Here is a 17,786-nt window from a genome sequence, read left to right on the forward strand (position 1 = left end):
AACCTAAATCTTAAACTGAAAAGTCCAAGAACAAGGACAATTGCTGTGTTCTGATTGTAAGAGTTTCCAGAAGCACAGAACTGATAATTAGCATACCCAAGAAAGAAACTTTTGCCACAAGTGCTGACCCTTGTGCTGGCTGATGATTATGTCATTACATTCAAATTGCCCATAAATTAGCACTAGATACATGGGGGTGCGGTAGGAGGTGTGGGTGGAATGAAGGAAATTAAAAGCTGCGGTCAGACTTGAAAAAAACATCCCATAAAGCAACGTATGCTTCTGACAGTTGAAACAGACTGCATGACAGACAGCAAAACCACATTTCCGCATTTTTTTTTTTGGAATGGATCTGTGGCTTTATGCCACCAAGTAATATTTTGGTTTACCAAAATGTACTCTATGGCCTTTTTAATTTCATGTTTACTTAACTTTCCTTACTATCACTGCCGTTCTCACTCAACCAAGACAGCTTAAGACAAGTGTCTAAAAGGGGTAAAGGTTTAAAATACAGAATATGCTTCACATGAGGACAAAAAAGATGATTAACCACACATAAATAATTGACTAAAGCATCTATTGTAATTTCAGTGTTTAGCTCATCAGGGACATAATGAACAATGAGAATAATTATTTCTTTTGAAACATAGTAGTTTCTCAAGACAATTATAGACTCAGCCTTGTGTTTACATGACATTTCTCAACACAAAAAGGAAACAGAATCACCAACCTATCCAGAGTTGTTGGCCAAATGATACAGGAATTTAACACAAACAGAAGGAAGAAAAGAATGGAAGAGTTATAGTGATGGATGAATATTTTAGAGGATTCTGCATTATTTATAATGCTAAATATCATTTAAAGAGGAAAAAGTCAAAATTCAAATAACTGACAAACTCCATTGTATCTATATAAAGGTAATGGCAGTAACCAAGCAAAATGATTCAGAGAAACTCTCCCAACCCACGACAAGGTTGAAATGCCTTCCTTAAAATGAGAAGTTCCTAAAATCATTGCCCACAAAGGGCTGCCTGGCAAAGTCCACTGTGGTCTGGGTATAGAATACAAGCACGAATAGAGGACTTGTTGAAAAGAATCCTTGAGCTTCTTGGCAGGAGTATAGATTTGGCAGGAGAGATGAAAAGAAGGTTATGGTATGAAGGCGAAAGAAGCAACAAACTCATTCATTCCCTCATCCTCCTTTCATTCCCTCCTCCCTCAGCACTGTACCCACAGCACAATCAACACCAAGTTCTCCCCCTAATGTCTCTTTTTCTATTAACAAATGATACCATGATTCTGCCATTTTGCAGAGGTCAACATCTTAGGGTTTTTCTCCTGCGCATTTCCATTCCACTCATCCAGTGAACTGCTGGGTCACCAGGGGTCCTCCTTTCCAGTCCTACTGCTGCTTCCTTACTTCAGAATTCATTTCCTCAACTCTGTCCCTCTCCAGTCATGTCCCTCTCCACTCAATTCATTTCAAGGCCCCATGCTAGCTACTGGGTGAATTTAGCAAGACAGATATGGTCCCTGCCCTACTATCTGATTAATCTTCCCTTTGCTTTCCTTCAATAGCCCAAATACCACAGCTAGCATTCAAGGCCTTCTACAATGCAATCCAAACCTACCTTCCCAATTATTCTCTCATCCATCACTCAACAAAGCTGGAAACCACAGCCTGAACATGCATAGCAGCTTCCTGTCTGTGTGGCTTCCACTTGGAATCCTCCCATTTCCTTTTATCTTGCCCTAAGTGGCCCCACCATGCTTCACAAAACTGTCACATCTCCTCTGAACAGCATCCTTAATCACCCAAAAGCCAAAAAGACTCCCTTCTCTTCTGCATGTCACAACACTGTCATCACTACAAACTGCCTTGTATTGTTCACACTGGTCCAAATGACATAAAAAGATTAGATTCTCCATGGAGACAAGCCTTCTACGTCTCATAACTCCCTAGCCCTCAAACATTCTGCATATAGTATGAATTTAACTGACATTTGTTCGATGAAAGAATAAAAGCCATCATAGCCTTTGCCTTCCATCTAAAGTGTCCAACACTACTCTTAATGAGTAACACTCAAAATGAAGGAAAAATAAAACAATCTCATGAGGACTAAGTTATTTTTCATGTTTAAGTACTTAGCTTATAATCTTCTTAACCTTTAAGTCCAGTTCTAGATATTTCAGTTTGAGAAGCTAAATATTTAAATTTAGAAAGTTAATTTTTGGGGTGAGCCTCAAATAAGCAAAAAGAAAATGGTAAAAGCATGACCCCAAAATGTAAAATCAAATAGCCAAGAAAAAGTGGGATTTATAAATCCAATATGGGAAGCAGGTATGCCCACCATCTCACAAATATGCATTCTAAACTGATACAAAATAACCTAAAAATCCTTGCTTAAATTGTAAGAAACCCCTCCACTTAGATCTCATTAAAGTAGGTCCTTGCTATGAACCTCCTAGGCCAGCTGTATCGAACATTTAGAAACGATCTTCCATATTATTCATACAAAATGAAAGTTTCTGTATATAAATGTACTGACCCAGTACATTTATATACAGCCTCTGCCTGACCCAGCCTCTCCCAAATCTGACATCTCTCAAATGTAAGAAGACTTATAAAGAGGTAGAGCTGCCAAAGTATTACCTCCACATTCCCAGAACCTACCGAAGGGTGAAGCACACATTGAAATTTTTAGTACACAATTTCTCTATTAAAAAGCCCAAACAAGCAATTTCTCTTCCCCAACTCACCCAAAAAATGTTCGATCAAGTCAGTAACCATGGAATTGCCACTGTGTTTTTTTTATTGGCCACTTTAGGTTAACTATAATTTCTTTTGAGGTTAACCAAAGTAGACATACTTAGAGGTAAAAAGCCACATTACAAAACAGTTTTATGTCCCAAAAAATCAAAAGCCTTTAAAACAGTCACCCATATTCATACAGCACAGCACAGTGAAATCTGTAGGGGAAAAAAGTAAGCCCAAGTAAAACTAAGATTCACTGATCAGTGTCCATGCATTCAAAAATAAAAACAAACCCACATTTTGGACTCAGGCTACCTAAAAACTCAAGGTTCCATTTTGTTTCCTACAATGTGATTAGGACTGGACAAAGACAAGTACAATGTACTTTGTCTTAACCAAGAGGATAAATAAAACAGAAGACGACTATTTTTGTAGTAAGATATGCCCTGATCCCTCACCTGAGGTGGATGAGGCCAAGGTGTCATGCTGAATTCTCAGAAGGCCCAGTCTACAATACATATCTTGAACCAATTTCCCAGGAAAATGGCTGCAATGACTGAGAATGCTCAGCATGGACAAAGAAAGGCTAATGAAGGACAACACTTCCGAAAAACTCAGACAAGGAGTAAGGCAAATTCTAGTTCCTTGAATAGGTAGACAAGACAAATGGGCCTCACATAAAGAAATCTCTCCCAGTCCAGTACTTCCAATGAAAAAGTTCCGTCCTATGTAATATAGCATCACAACAATCTGGATGTTTTCAGTGGAAATCAAGGTGATTTCCAATGGGGAGTTGAACTTATGCGTGAAAAGTCCCTCCCACGTGGAAGGACCCTTATCATAGCCCTTTCCTTAGGAAAAAGATGATTACAAAAGACCATGTAATATATCCTCATTCAGAATTTAACATAACTACCACCAACCCTACTCTGCTTATGACCACAAAAAGTGAAGACCAAATCTGAAAGACAACTATGTCTTGAAGGATCCTCTCACACTGACTTAACCAGAGAAGCCAGACAAGGCTGATTCGTGGCCTATCTCTTCTCAGAGAAGTAATAATGCCCCAAATTGTAGAACTCACCCTAGCCATAAAAAGGCAACAAAATTTAATGATATCTTCCTCTTTCTAGAGCAGAATTTCTCAATCTTAGCACTACTGAAATTATAGGCCACCTAATTCTCTGTCCCAGGGGGTTGTACTGTGCATACATGATATCCAACAGCATCCCACCCTCTACCTAATAGGTGCCAGTAGCACCTCCAAGTTGTGACAACTGCAAATATCAGACATTGCCAAATGTCTTCTGGGGAAAGGGGCTGTCCTGGTTTGAGACCGCTCATATAGCACAGTAGCTCCTAAACTCTTATTTGGGTCCCAGTTTCCACAATGGATCAGTATATGCTATATGAATCCTGTTCCCACTGAAAAAGGTACACAATTGTGCATATAAATTCAAGGACTATGTAGATCCTTTCAAACTCAGCCAAGAACTCCTATCCCACCCACAACCCAGGCAGGCACTCAAAAGTTTACAGCTCTCTGGACATTCCCATGTGGTTATAAAAGAAGGTACCGTGCCTGTTTCAGAAATCTCACAGTCAGAAGTACAAAACTATCTAGAGGCCTATGGTCATCAGGCAATGGACCAACAGTACAATCTGTGATAAAAGATAAACCGATGGGTCCACTAACCTAGTAAGCTTGTTGGGGGGGGGAATCATACCCAAATAAGACCCATGAGACCCACTAATATTCGTAACAAAAACCAGACTAGGTGCATATAAAAGCAAAAACAAAAATCTTACCATATTACAATGGTCACTTATAAGGCCAGTGGTTCAGAATCTGGGCTTGACTCCCCACTCTGCAACCTACCAGCTGTATCACTCTAGGCAAATTTCTTAGCTTCTCTTTACCTTAGTTTCCTCATATACAAAGAGGATAAATCCCTCAAAAGGTTACAAATTAAATGAATTAACACATCCAAAGCACTTAGCGCATCACCTGGTCTCCAGCAAGTGCTCAGTAAATCTTAACTGTTATTATCATCACTAACATTTGCCCAAGATATACATATGGAAAATCTGTAACTGTATGTAGTCATTGATACCCTCTTAGTATAGAGAAGGACTGGTAAGATTTGACCCTAAATGCAAAAAAACCACCACCATAGATGGTTCTAGGTGGTGAAACACTGGCAATATTTTAGCTATCTACAACAGCCTAACACTGCTCAAAGTGAGGTTCTTCAAAATGAACTAAAACACCTATAAATCTCTTACAAAAATTATCTTAAAACTTAATGGAATAGAATGCCTCTAGTATCAAGCCATGAAAATAGAGTTGGATCTTTTGCTAAAACTGATCATTTTAAAATCATAGGATGTTAGAATTTTAAGATATCTTAGAAATAAATCATCTGGCAATGAATCCAACCAATCCTAAATTTAAAAAATGCCAATTACCAGCTCAAGGACCTGTAGCAGACGGGGTAAGAACTCCCAACCTCTGATTGCCCTTTTTTGCTCATTATAAAGCCAGGTCCTCCCTAAGGGCTGGGAAACATTGTTCATTGTAAGGCACAGTTTGCAGACATGCTTTACTTCAAGCTAGAGAAACTGACATCTACAATGGATTCTGGAAGGGTAACTAATCCCAGGTGCTAATTACACAACAGGTAATAAACAACTACATATCCCCTCCCACATCTTTGGAAGGAAATTATTGGATCACATTATAATTCATACAATTTCAGAAGTCATATGATTAAATTTTTAATACATGCCAAAGTACAAAAACTGATTATACATATCATTTCACATATATATATAAAACTGATCATATTATATAATATAAAATACCAGTGATACTACTTTATTTTTTATACACATTTATTTTTATATTACACATTTTCCAATAACTGCTCTTGTTCTGTGTCAACATAATTTTAGCCTGAGTGCTGGCCCCAAGAGAATCAGTGAACTGTGGATGAACTACTAATTAACTGTGAAACTTTGTCATTTAACATCTGTGTCTCATTGTATTCATCCACAGGATGGGGAGAATGCTTTATCAACATTATAGGGGCTTACATGAAAAAAATGGATGAGAAAGTACCTTGTAAAATATAAAGTACTTTATAAATACACATTTTTACTCCTAGCTCAATTAGGTAATTTTGGATTTAAAAACTCTGAAAATAAGTGTTAACAGGGGCTTTCTGAGACTAAAAAAGAAACTGACAGTAAGTAAGTCTCAATTTCTGTTTACTGGATCACAGACGGCAACAAACCAACCCCCAAAAGTCATTTTAGACCAAATGAGCTAAAAGACATTGGAGCCTAATTAGCTAATTTTAAGCTGAGAAAAAAGTGTGGCCTTTAGAAGGTAAGGTACGGTAGTCAGTACTCAGCAGTATCACACAGCTGGTTGCTATTAACGCCAGAACTAGAATCTGAGGCACTAGACAAATATCTTGGGGGGAGGCAGTAGATGATGCTGGTAGTGGAGTATTCCAAACACAGCCTTGGAATAAGGCAGAAATAAATCTATCATACCAGCATTTTGACCTTGAGTCAAACCCAGGATCTATTTTACTGGCTGGCTAATCAAGTTGTTTAAGCTCTGTTTCAGCCTCATGTAAAATGGAAATGATGATACTACTACAAACTCATAAGGTTGTTGTAAGAATAAGTGAAATATTACCTGCAGGATAAATTAAAATTGCTTACTGTTGGCCGGGCGCGGTGGCTCACGCCTGTAATCCTAGCTCTCTGGGAGGCCGAGGCGGGCGGATTGCTCGAGGTCAGGAGTTCAAAACCAGCCTGAGCAAGAGCGAGACCCCGTCTCCACTATAAATAGAAAGAAATTAATTGGCCAACTAATATATACAAAAAATTAGCCGGGCATGGTGGCGAATGCCTGTAGTCCCAGCTACTTGGGAGGCTGAGGCAGGAGGATTGCTTGAGCCAGGAGTTTGAGGTTGCTGTGAGCTAGGCTGACGCCACGGCACTCACTCTAGCCTGGGCAACAAAGCGAGACTCTGTCTCAAAAAAAAAAAAAAAAATTGCTTACTGTTATGATTTCACTTTTAACATTGTACCTTCTCCACTAATAAAAAAAACTAAGATATCTTCAAAGTTCCTTTTCCCTTGAAAAGAACTAGAAGCTTGCATTTTTTTTTTACTGATCTGGAGGGAAATTAGCTAAACACACCACAGTACACTTAAGATCAGTATCTCCTCACACACTTTCAAACCACATGTACACAGACCTATTAATAGTAAAAAAGGTTTTCAGATATACACTGATTAGTGATAGAATGATGTTCAAACTGAATTTTAAATTTAGTTAGGAAGAATTCATGTTTTCATCTTTAAAAAGGCAGACTCACCATGCTAAAATACCTATCTTCTATTTTATCCAAACTTGTTCCTGAAAGGTATACCAAGTTCAGTTCCTTCTGTGTGTAATTTTTCTACAGACTTAGCTAGGAGACAACATGGGCCTACTAGTATGCTTGAAGTTTCAGTATTTGTTATCTACCCTGCAACCCAAATATACCCTCAAAAATATTAAATCACAAATATTCTTAGCTCTGACTGCAAGTATTCCGTCATTCACCAAGCATTTCATGAGCACTAGCACCTACTATGTGACAAGCACAGTTCTCAACATCAGAAAATAAAAGCTCCTGTTTTCACAGAGCTTGCATTCTAGCAGGAGAGGGGAGACAAGAAATAAGTATGTATCTAGTATAGCACAGTGCGCCTGCATAGCATAGTTTAGGAATGCAGGATAGCCAGTTTTATTAAGCGCTATGCTAAAAGTGGATCTTGGCTTTGTATTTCAATTTGCTGATCCTAAACTCCCTTTGGGCAGGACACCGGCACTGGAAGGAAAGAAGGGAAGAGAGGGAGGAGCTGTACTCAAACACAAACACACAGATCAGATCTCTCGCTAGGGATAACTGTGTGACACCCTTGGGCTGCCAGTAGCATCACCATGCTCCTCATGTTGTACAAAGCCAAGAGCCTCACAGAAATAAGCATATTATTTGCTGTTTGGAAACAGCATGGTCAGTGAAGAGAGCCCTGGAAAGGAAGTCAAGAAACCTACTATTTCCTCTTCTGCCAGTGACTCTCACTATGCCACCTCTGGGTGCATTCGCTGACCCGAGTGAACTCTGGTATCCCCACCCGAGTGCTGATCCTCCCTGACTGTGACACTGGGCTAGTCTCTTAAGCCCTTAAGCCTCAGTGTCATCTGTTAAAGGAGGCCAGTGGAATGACACTGCTTGGCAAACTGTTGGGTACTCCACTGACAGAAGCTATTTAAATAAATACATGGATCCAAGCTTACTACCTGCTTTACAGAACATCAGGAAGATTAAGGAGAACATATAAAATGCCTAAAGCTCTGTGCAAAGAAAGGGTGTTACAGAGTACTAGTGCTTATAATTTGCACTATAAGTATTCTTTCCAGTTATATTCCTTGCATTTTCAGATTCTGTAACCAAAATCATCCATAGACCTTCAGAAGCACAGTAGTTAGAAAGAAAGAATGAACAGAATGCTAATTATAATAATAATAATGAGTGAAATAAGCCTAAGAAATAAGAATGCCAACATCCCTCTTCCTGCCCCCAACCTTTCAGTTGCCTAGGTGGCTGTAAGCGACAGGGCCCTGGAAAGGTCCAAGTGCACCATGGCCTGCCCAGGCTGCAGATGAAGCCTGGTCCTGCACTAGGAGAAAAGTTCTCCTTTCATTTCACAAAACGCAGAAGCTCTCTCCACACATAATTCTTGAGGTATGTGTGGGCAAATCCTCAAAAAGATTGACAAGGTGACCCACTCACCTCGACCCACTCACACCATTAGGGTGTTTTCTGCTTCTTTGACAAGCCAGCTAAGAAAAGCCACACCTTGCCCATTGTCCCCCCAGATGGAGTAAGGGTTACACACTGCAGCTCTCTCAGGGTTCATTTTGGCTCTGTGATATAGAAACAGCAACAGCTTGGCATAAATGCTGGGTCAATTCCAATGAAAACAGAGAGGGTATATAGATTTGTGGTGAAGAATGCCAGCTAAATCCCTCTTTACAGATAGAAAACAACTATCACTAACAGCTGTTACTAAGGCAAAGTCAAAACAGTTCTAACTTTCACTTTTGACTACAACTTCTGAGGCCCTCTGCTCCCCCCAGTAATAATTTCATAAACTGTTTGCAGTGTACTTACTTCAAACAAGTCCTAAACCTTGCAAACTGTCATTATCAGCATAGTCAGCTGCCCACGCCTAAATGTGCTGCCTCCTACTTCTCTCCAACGGCCCAGCTTACAAAAATGATAACTTAGCATGTACAAAAAGACTACTTACTGGATCTGCCACCATTGCTGCAGTGCTGGAGAGTTTTTTTAAGCGAGTATGGAGAGGGATCAAGGAAGGTGTCTTTTAGAAATCACATCCCTTTCACTCTTTCTCCAGCCACCAAACACTTTATTATTATCCTGAAGCGATAAACCAGACTATCAAGTCACATCAAAGGCAATAAAAATTTCTTCATTAAAAACCAACACATTGAAACCTTAAAATCTGTACCCCCATAATATGCCAAAATAAAAAAAAAAAAAAAAACCAACACAACTTCTAAATGCACTATTTACCATTTAACTCCCAACTGGTTTCCCTCTACTTATTCTATACTGCAAAAGAAAAATAAAAAAGTAAAATTCTAGGAAAGGAAAGACCAAATGAAGAATGTGAAGAAAAATGGGCTGGTGCCTATACTATCTCCTTCACTGAGGCTGCAATAGCACCTAAATAAAGATGCATCTCATTCATCTGGTCTGTTAGTCCAACCCAGCTTGAAACGATACTACCTAGAGTACAAAGAACTCTGCCCATCAAAACAACAAATAAATAAAAATAAATCATATCCAGCAGGGATTAAGGGGCAGTGAGAAGAAACTATCCCTTTGTTTGAATGCTGCAAAGAAATTCTTTTAACAGTAAAAACAAAACATCTGCCTTCATTTAAAAGTTTGAGTTGTGTGTGATTTCCTGCATCTAAGAACCTCTTTCTGAACTACAAAGAGGCCACAAAACATCACATTTTCCCCTCTCAGCTTCCCCCTTCAAAAGCTCACAAGATGGTGATTAACAAACAGCCCCTTGTGTTGAGGCATAGTCTTACAAGCCACAAGGAAAAGATAAAAGTTTAAACAGAAGAGCAAGTTTGTAAACAAATGAGAAATAGGTTGTCTAGGGAGGAAGCACATTCCATCTTGATAAGCAAGCAGCTCTGCTGGCCCATATGTGGGAGACTCCAAGTGAAAGCGACCCTTACTCTCTCACCCACTGAAAGCAATCTGGATGGAGAGTCCAGGCTAAGCCTCACAGCCCTGGACTCCAGGGCAGCTGCAGAGAATCCCCTCCAACCTCAATGGGTTCTGGATATCAGCCTAAATAAAGTTCAGGGACTGAAGGACAAACTCAAAGATATCCCAGCCTCGCAGGGCTTCTCCATTCCAGGAATGAGCTGGGTCAATTGAATCTCTAGCTCATGGCAGACCTATCTCCCAGGAGACATCCTCCCTGGTAAATTTATCCAGAGTCCTGAATCCACCACCTATCACCTTTATCACTTTGTGCAGAGCTGACCCTATTTAATTACCTTTTGACTGGACATAATTCCTTTCTTAGGATCATTGTGAGAAAGAAACATAAAAATTTTGGCAATGCGCCCACATCAGTGGTAAGTACATGCCAGATATATATGTTCGCTTCTATCACAAGGAAATTCCAATTAGACTCTATAGTCACTGCTTTAGGTGAAAAATCTATAGATATTCTCCTATAGTACCTCAAAAGAAAAATTAAGAATCTAACATGTGAAAAGAGAAAAAGGAAAAGCACACAGTATTCAGAAAACACTCCCTCAACACATACCTAACACACGGGTCCCCAACCTATGGTGAGTTGTGTAATTATTTCATTATATATTACAATGTAATAATAATAGGAATAAAGTGCACAATAAATGTAATGGGCTTGAATCATCCTAAAACCATCCCACCACTTCCTGGTCCGTGGAAAAATTGTCTTTCATGAAAACAGTGCCTGGTGCCAAAAAAACTGGGGACTGCTGCCCTCTAAGAGGTTAAATTTCACCCTCCTGATCTGCCTCTCTTGCAGGTGCTCTGACAAGTAGAAAGACAGCTCACTGGGTCCTGCCCAAGGTGCTGCCACCTGATCATTAACTGCCCTAATGTTAGACTCTCAGACAGTTTTGGAAAAAATGTAATTTAAAGTCTACATGCATCTAACTTTAATCAATAGGAGTAAAGTGAGGCTGAGAGCTAAAGATAAAAAACTCAAAAAAAAAAAAAAACTAACTCCATTGTTTTTAATATTAATTATGGAATATCATCAGAGGATAAGTAATCTTAAATTAGAAAAGGTGGCTTTAAACCTTAGTGAAAAACAAAAACACAAAGACCCCAAACACACAATCTCCTTCTAATTGTATCTGAAGTTTATGTAGTCTTCAAAATTCCACTTATAATCATTCTTTGAGATTTTCCAGTCCAGTAGTAGCCACACACTACTCAGCTCCTTTAGATTATTATTTCCTAATGTTTACAGAGCAAAAGAAAGTTCTGTCAGCAAAATTTTCGTTGTTTTATTAGTTACTTTCTGTTAGAAAACCCCACCTTTGATTATGGTTCCCTTTCACTATTATACAAGAGTTCAATCACACCCATTTCTGGAAAAAAAAAGTCACCGTAAAAGAATACAACAGACACATTTTTGACTACCTATTCAAACACTTACTCCTCCATCTACTCTTCCAAATCTAAGCATATACAATAAGACAGAAGATGTGCAAGAAATTGGAAATGTTCCAAAAAAAGTTATCTTAAGGGAAATCTGGTCTAAACAGAACTTTAAACAAATCCTACTGCAAGCAGTATCCTCTGATAAATTTACTGCACCCTAGAATCAAGTACACTCAAGGCTAGAATGTCATGCCAGTCATATATTACTTCAACCTCAATAAATCTCTTCTTACTCTCCAAATCCTAGGCTGCTTTCTAAAATAGTTCACTAAAAAGCACCAACCTAATTAACAACAGCTTCCTCTGCAACAGTGGCCTTGATTTCACTTATTTACACATTAACTGCAGCCTCCTTTTGGCCAATCCAGTCTATTCTCTGTACCATGCCGAGCCTTTTATCTGCCCTGGACAGCATTTTCTCCAGCAGATGAAGTAGATGCCGATTGATTTGCTGTCGAGCATGGTAAATTAATAGCAACAAATTGCTGAGGGCCCGTCTCGCTGCTCCACCATGCTTCGGCAGTTTTGCTTTATTTGCTCCATGATGGGCAGCAGTCGGCCTCTTCAAGTCAATTTCTTCTTAACAACCTGCAATACTTTTCAATGGTGAAAATAGAGCTGTTCCTTGTAAGTCAGAAATCAATATCCTATTGCCCTTAGAAAATGCTAAACAAGCAGTATTGGCAATCCACTTGGTACTAGAGGGTATCAGATATAATGCAAATCCATACTGCTTCCCTCCTTGTAGTTATTACAGTTTGCTAAAAGGTTCCTAATGTCATTTATCATCATTTACCATCGACCAAAGAGGCTATGATTATGATATCCTATCAGTTGGCAAGGCCCTTTCATTTCTATTCAATTAATATTTTAGCAGCACTCAAATGGTTGTGGCCAAAATCTCATAATAGAATTTACATGGCTTAGAGTGAAACTGAAGTTTTCCTGCTTTGATTAAAAATATATATATATATATGTACACACACACATATAAATATACAATTTTATATAAATGTTCAGTACTCACTTTTGGATTCTGTGTTGCAGATTTCTAAAATTTTCTAACAATTTCTAAAATTCAAATACTAAAGCTAAATTTTTTTAGAGGCAAAGAGACTTTCAGATTATAGAATATTAACTATGAGAAAGTCACAGAATGTTCTCATTCTCCTCTTTTCAAAATGTGGTATATTCACCTCCATTTATAGTTCCTACAGGTTGAATTCACATACCTAATGCTCCTAATCTACATCCAATATTCACTTTTTAAAGTGGTAACTTCTGCTGATAGATTCCATCAGGGAGGACTTCTCTAATTGCAGCAATACAAGTGACGGACAGGAACAAGCAGCATTTAGTAATGGTATCAACTGCATACATCATCCCACACTGCCCTTGGTCACTGGCCCATTTAGAAGCCACACTGTATTTTTAAAGAACAATCAGCAAGAAAAAATAACAACTAAACCCTGGGCCAACTGTCCCATCCAAAACAAAAAAACAAAAACTCCACACTTGAAAAAATCCTTAGGGAATAAAGGCCAATGTTCTTACATTTTTAAAAATTCCATTTTGAAGACATCATAGTAAAATATGTGCCATTTCTAACCATGTCCTATTTGTCATCTTTACTTTTGTACTGGAACTTGAGACACAGTAGCAAAGCATTATTTCCCATTATAGCCTAGAACACTTCATCCTAAGTTCTCTGGGCTTTTTTTCTAGCTTCATCTGCTCACCTCAATCAATCCTACTAAATATTATCAGAAATTAGATTCATATTTTATGCTCCAATTCCATGTCATGTCACCAAATTCCCCTTTAAAAAAAATCCACTAATTCTACCAGACTAATGCTATTTACTCAGTTACCAAAATTTAAATTAATTATGTTCTCAAACATAATTGTTAAAAATTGGCAACATTATGCAGGCTTAATTAAGATTAAATCCAATTTACTAAATGTACTTTAATTGGTACTAATTACATTAGCTTTCATTTCGGAATGACAAATTCCCCATAGGTTTCACTTTATAGTTCTCCATCAGCATCAACACAGGGTGAGTGATGATGAGCATCACACAGAAAGGGGAGGAGGGAGAACAGCTCCCCCCCACCCCCGTTTGTCACTGCTTCATACTTTTATCCTTTTATCAATTTGCTAAGTCACAGAGTCATGACTCCATCACAACCATCATTTTCTGTTCCAATGAAAAATTTCTCTAAAAATAAATACTCTGTGGCTGGCAGCAGCCAAGAAGAACAGGAGCATTAACCAAAAAATACACAAAGGTTTCAAATATCAGGGCCACCAATTACTAAGGTACTTCCAAGGACTCCGGGGACTCCTACTCTTGAACCCTTTGAGACACAAATCTAATAAGTGAATAAGCCTAACCCGATCTTGAGAACTAGGCCCAATTATGCCGCAGGGCAACTTCCCTGCATTATTGCTGCTTTCCATTACAAGGGTATCCAGCGACTGCATCTGGAAGACAGGCTAAGAGGAACTAAGGCCAGCTGCCTAGGAAAACAAATAAAGACAGATATGCCTCTGTGCTTAAGGGGGAGAAAGAAAGAAAATATAATAAGTAGGTGGTTTGCAGGGCTGTCTGTATTTCATAATGTGATAAACTGCCCTCAGGATTCTTGATATGATTGAATTTAAAAGCAAGAGAAAAAAAGAGAAAATGTACTCTTCTCAATTTTAAATGGATGGCGTTTGAGGCCAGCTGGACAAGAAGATGACAGAATTATAGAGGTATAAAATGTATAAAATTAAGGGATCTCACATATCCCCTCCCAGAAAAAGAAATCTACACCTAAATATGAGCTATGTGCTTCTGAGAAATGTAGACGGTACAAGGAGAATTGGAAACTAAGTGGTTAGGGTAAACAAAATACAGAAGGAAAAATAAAGGGACATTAGTCATCTGGTCCAATCTTTAAAAAGACACTAATTAATCTTGGGAGGTGGGGTGAGGACACACACACAAAAAAAAGCTATGTACAAGATCCAGACCTAAAATGAAATGTAATAAGGATAATTAACAAGCAGTATCATTCATGTAATCTATTCCTATAAGGTAGAGTTAAAGGGAGTCCATCCATAAGCTTGAGAGGATTTTGTTTAAGCGGAAGATATTTACATTACTAAACTAAACAGAAATAGTAAAGATGCCAAAATAAGAATTAAATTTTAACAGGTGGCATTCAAACCATAGTATAATACTAATACTGATGTAAGCAAATAGCATACGAAGTAAAACAAACAGTATCTGAAATAAAAAGTCAATGTAAGTAATGTCTTATTTTTTCCAACTTTTTGTTTTCAAATACTATCTATCCAATTGCCTTTATTGTCTAACAGTTATGTTTTAAAGATCTACTAACTGGCTATGTTCTGAGCATGTGGTGAATAACTATACCCAAAAACGAACCTTTAAATACTAATAGCCTAATAATATGGGCTCATTTCACACTTTCTCAACTTAGAAAGTAATGACATCTACCTTAAACATAAATAAAAGATGAAAAGCAGTGAGTTTTCCCTTGTCTTTTTCCCAACAGGAAAACATATACACACACCTATTCTGAAATGGTTGATGAGACCTGAACTACTTCCACTAGGAGATCACTAAAAATAAATGTTTCCTAGAGGAATTACTATTGCCAAACAATATATATAGCATATATATATGCTATTCTTCTGTCTAGGAAACTTAAGCCAATCCATTTTACTCAGACTTTTGCAAAAAACTAAGGCTGCTTGAGTCATACCTCCCAATGCTTTCTAACTAATCATTATCTTTTTTTTCTTTTTTTTTTTTTCTGCTGAACTAATTGCTAGATTTCAAGACCCAGTGTTGAACCTTATCACAGCTTCTAACAGGCTCATTTACTCTGTACAAATTTTGGAAGTAATGGTTACAGTTCCTGGTAAGACCCAACTAAGTAGCCTCAGGGGACCAGTACAAGGATTTTACATCAATTTCTTTTGTAGCTCCACAGATTTCATTTTGATCCTCCCAGCTCACCCACTATCTATTCTTTCACACCAAGCCAACGAAGGCTCCACACAATCTACAGTTTTGCTTTTTAATATTTTCCAAGAAAAGCTTTCATGAGACAAGTTCAAAATGCCTGCAATACCTAAAGCAACTCTTTAAAAAGGAAAACAAGATATCTTTTAAAATTTAGCATCCTGCTTTTGAAAGTGAACAAAGTTTAATATGCATATAGACTTCTTAAAACAAAATTTTTAAATTATTAAAATTAGGATAATATGAAAGAAAGATGAGGAGCCACACATGAAAATAACAGCATTCTCTCCATTACCCTGTCTTTCAAAATACAGGTAGCCACAACAATGTGCAGAATAAAATTGCAAAACACTGTTCTTTTCAAACTGTACCAGTATTACTGTCATTTAAAATGGTTATAAAGAAATAACTTACCTGCTTGTGCATTTCTATATTCAACCCATAGGACATTTCATAATACTGTCAAAGAAGGAAAAGCAATTAAATTCATGCCTTTCATCAAACAATCTCCTAGTTTGTTCAAAATGCCCCAAGTATATTTAAAACAAACAAACATAAAAGCCTCACCTAAACCAAAATATCCATAATACCTATGCCAATGAATCAAGAGGAACTATATTAAGCCTAATAAACTAGAAGCCTCCTTAAGACACAGATTCTAAAAGAATAACTCAAAAACTAAGAAAAATTAAGTGCAAACACAGTACTCTTAACATCTCCAGTTGTCTTTATGAATCACAAACAGATAAATCAAGAGTCTGATAAAAATTCGGTACCATATGGACTCTAATTCCTAGGCACAGTGGGCAAGTTAATGGCAAAAAACGTGTCTTATACAAATGCTGATGTTTTGAAAGAACAGTTGGGAAAGGTGATGCTACTTAAGAATTCAGTTTCTCATCTGTAGTGTACAGCTCATGCTCACATATTCAAAGCAAAAAAGCTTGATAGAAAAATGAATGAATGAGTTACTCTGGAGCCTCTTTGAAAAATCAAAATATGTTCCATAATACTTCCATAAAAGCAGACTGGGCTTTTTAACCACGAAGTATAACTGGCATTATAGGAATTCTGGCGGAACAAATCAGTTATACAGGAGACTACAACACTCCTCAAACCAATATAACAATATAGAAATTGAAAACACACACACAAATATAAATGTAATAGTAACGTAAAGAGTGAGGAAAAAATATGAAAAAGGGTCTGGTGTCTTCTTATCCATTCTTTAAAAGAAATAGAACACATTCAAATTTTAATAGTATACAAAAAAATTATCTGGTTAAAACTGGAGCAACAGCAACAAAACAAAGAAAACCACTAACAAAAACATTTTGCTTGTGACTAAACAAAACATAAATGAGTTTTTTTTTTCTTTTGTCAATCTGTAAAACAAAGCACAGAAAATCATACCCTATGTGGCTGAACTTTCGGAAAATTCAAATCAAAGCTGGTTGTCAAAGGCAAGTTATAACATCCTAGGAATTACAGGTTGCTAATAGACACATTCCCACAACCTCAACTACACTGGCAGAGTGACTGTGATCTATCCTGCAGCCTCCAGCAATTTGAATGCATTCTTGTTTTTTGTATCCCAAACTAATAGGCACTTTGAATCTGGGACCCGTTTTCTTACCATGACATAATGCCGCTGCATCTCCGTCTTCTCACTGGCGAGTTTCTCACATTCCAGCTTCAGACTGTTTGAGACATAAGATAATCTAAGTACAGTGCAGATCTTAACTTACATTCTTCAATTCAAAACACATATTCTCTCCTCTAAATCTCACCTACAAAAAACAACCCAAATCTATAATACAATCTTCAATAACACCCTCATTATGGAAAGAGAGAAGAGAGAAAGGAGTGACTGGAACCACTGGACTTGCCCTTTCAATGTGGATCAAATGTGAGGTTTTTTGTTTTTTGGGGTTTTCTTTTTAAGTTTTAAGTAAATAAACCCTCTAGTTGATTTAATGACGGGATGTCATCCAGAATTGAGTATTCATTGAATTCACTTAATAAAACAAAGAAATAAACATCAATAATGACTACACATACAAGCACAGATAAGTCCCCCAAAATGTCACAAGGGAGTTTGTTTCTTTAATGATGTGGGAAGAGACTGATGAAAATGTGAATCAAG

The 17,786-nt window shown here is 37.7% G+C and overlaps 1 protein-coding gene across 11 annotated transcripts in view; it reads right to left on the minus strand.

The window, feature by feature from the left end:
- The window catches only part of TLE4 (TLE family member 4, transcriptional corepressor), a 148,467-nt gene that overhangs the window by 128,168 nt on the left and 2,513 nt on the right, over nt 1-17,786 (minus strand). For all 11 annotated transcript variants that reach the window (XM_012749747.2, XM_012749746.2, XM_012749744.2 and 8 more), the window contains exons 3-4: nt 17,277-17,340; nt 16,055-16,099 (exon numbers count right to left, since the gene is read on the minus strand). In XM_012749747.2, the coding sequence (XP_012605201.1) occupies nt 16,055-16,099; nt 17,277-17,340 (109 nt within the window). The remainder of the gene's footprint in view (nt 1-16,054; nt 16,100-17,276; nt 17,341-17,786) is intronic.

Source organism: Microcebus murinus, chromosome 12, assembly GCF_040939455.1.
Source record: "Microcebus murinus isolate Inina chromosome 12, M.murinus_Inina_mat1.0, whole genome shotgun sequence".
NCBI classification, from domain to species: Eukaryota; Metazoa; Chordata; class Mammalia; order Primates; family Cheirogaleidae; genus Microcebus; species Microcebus murinus.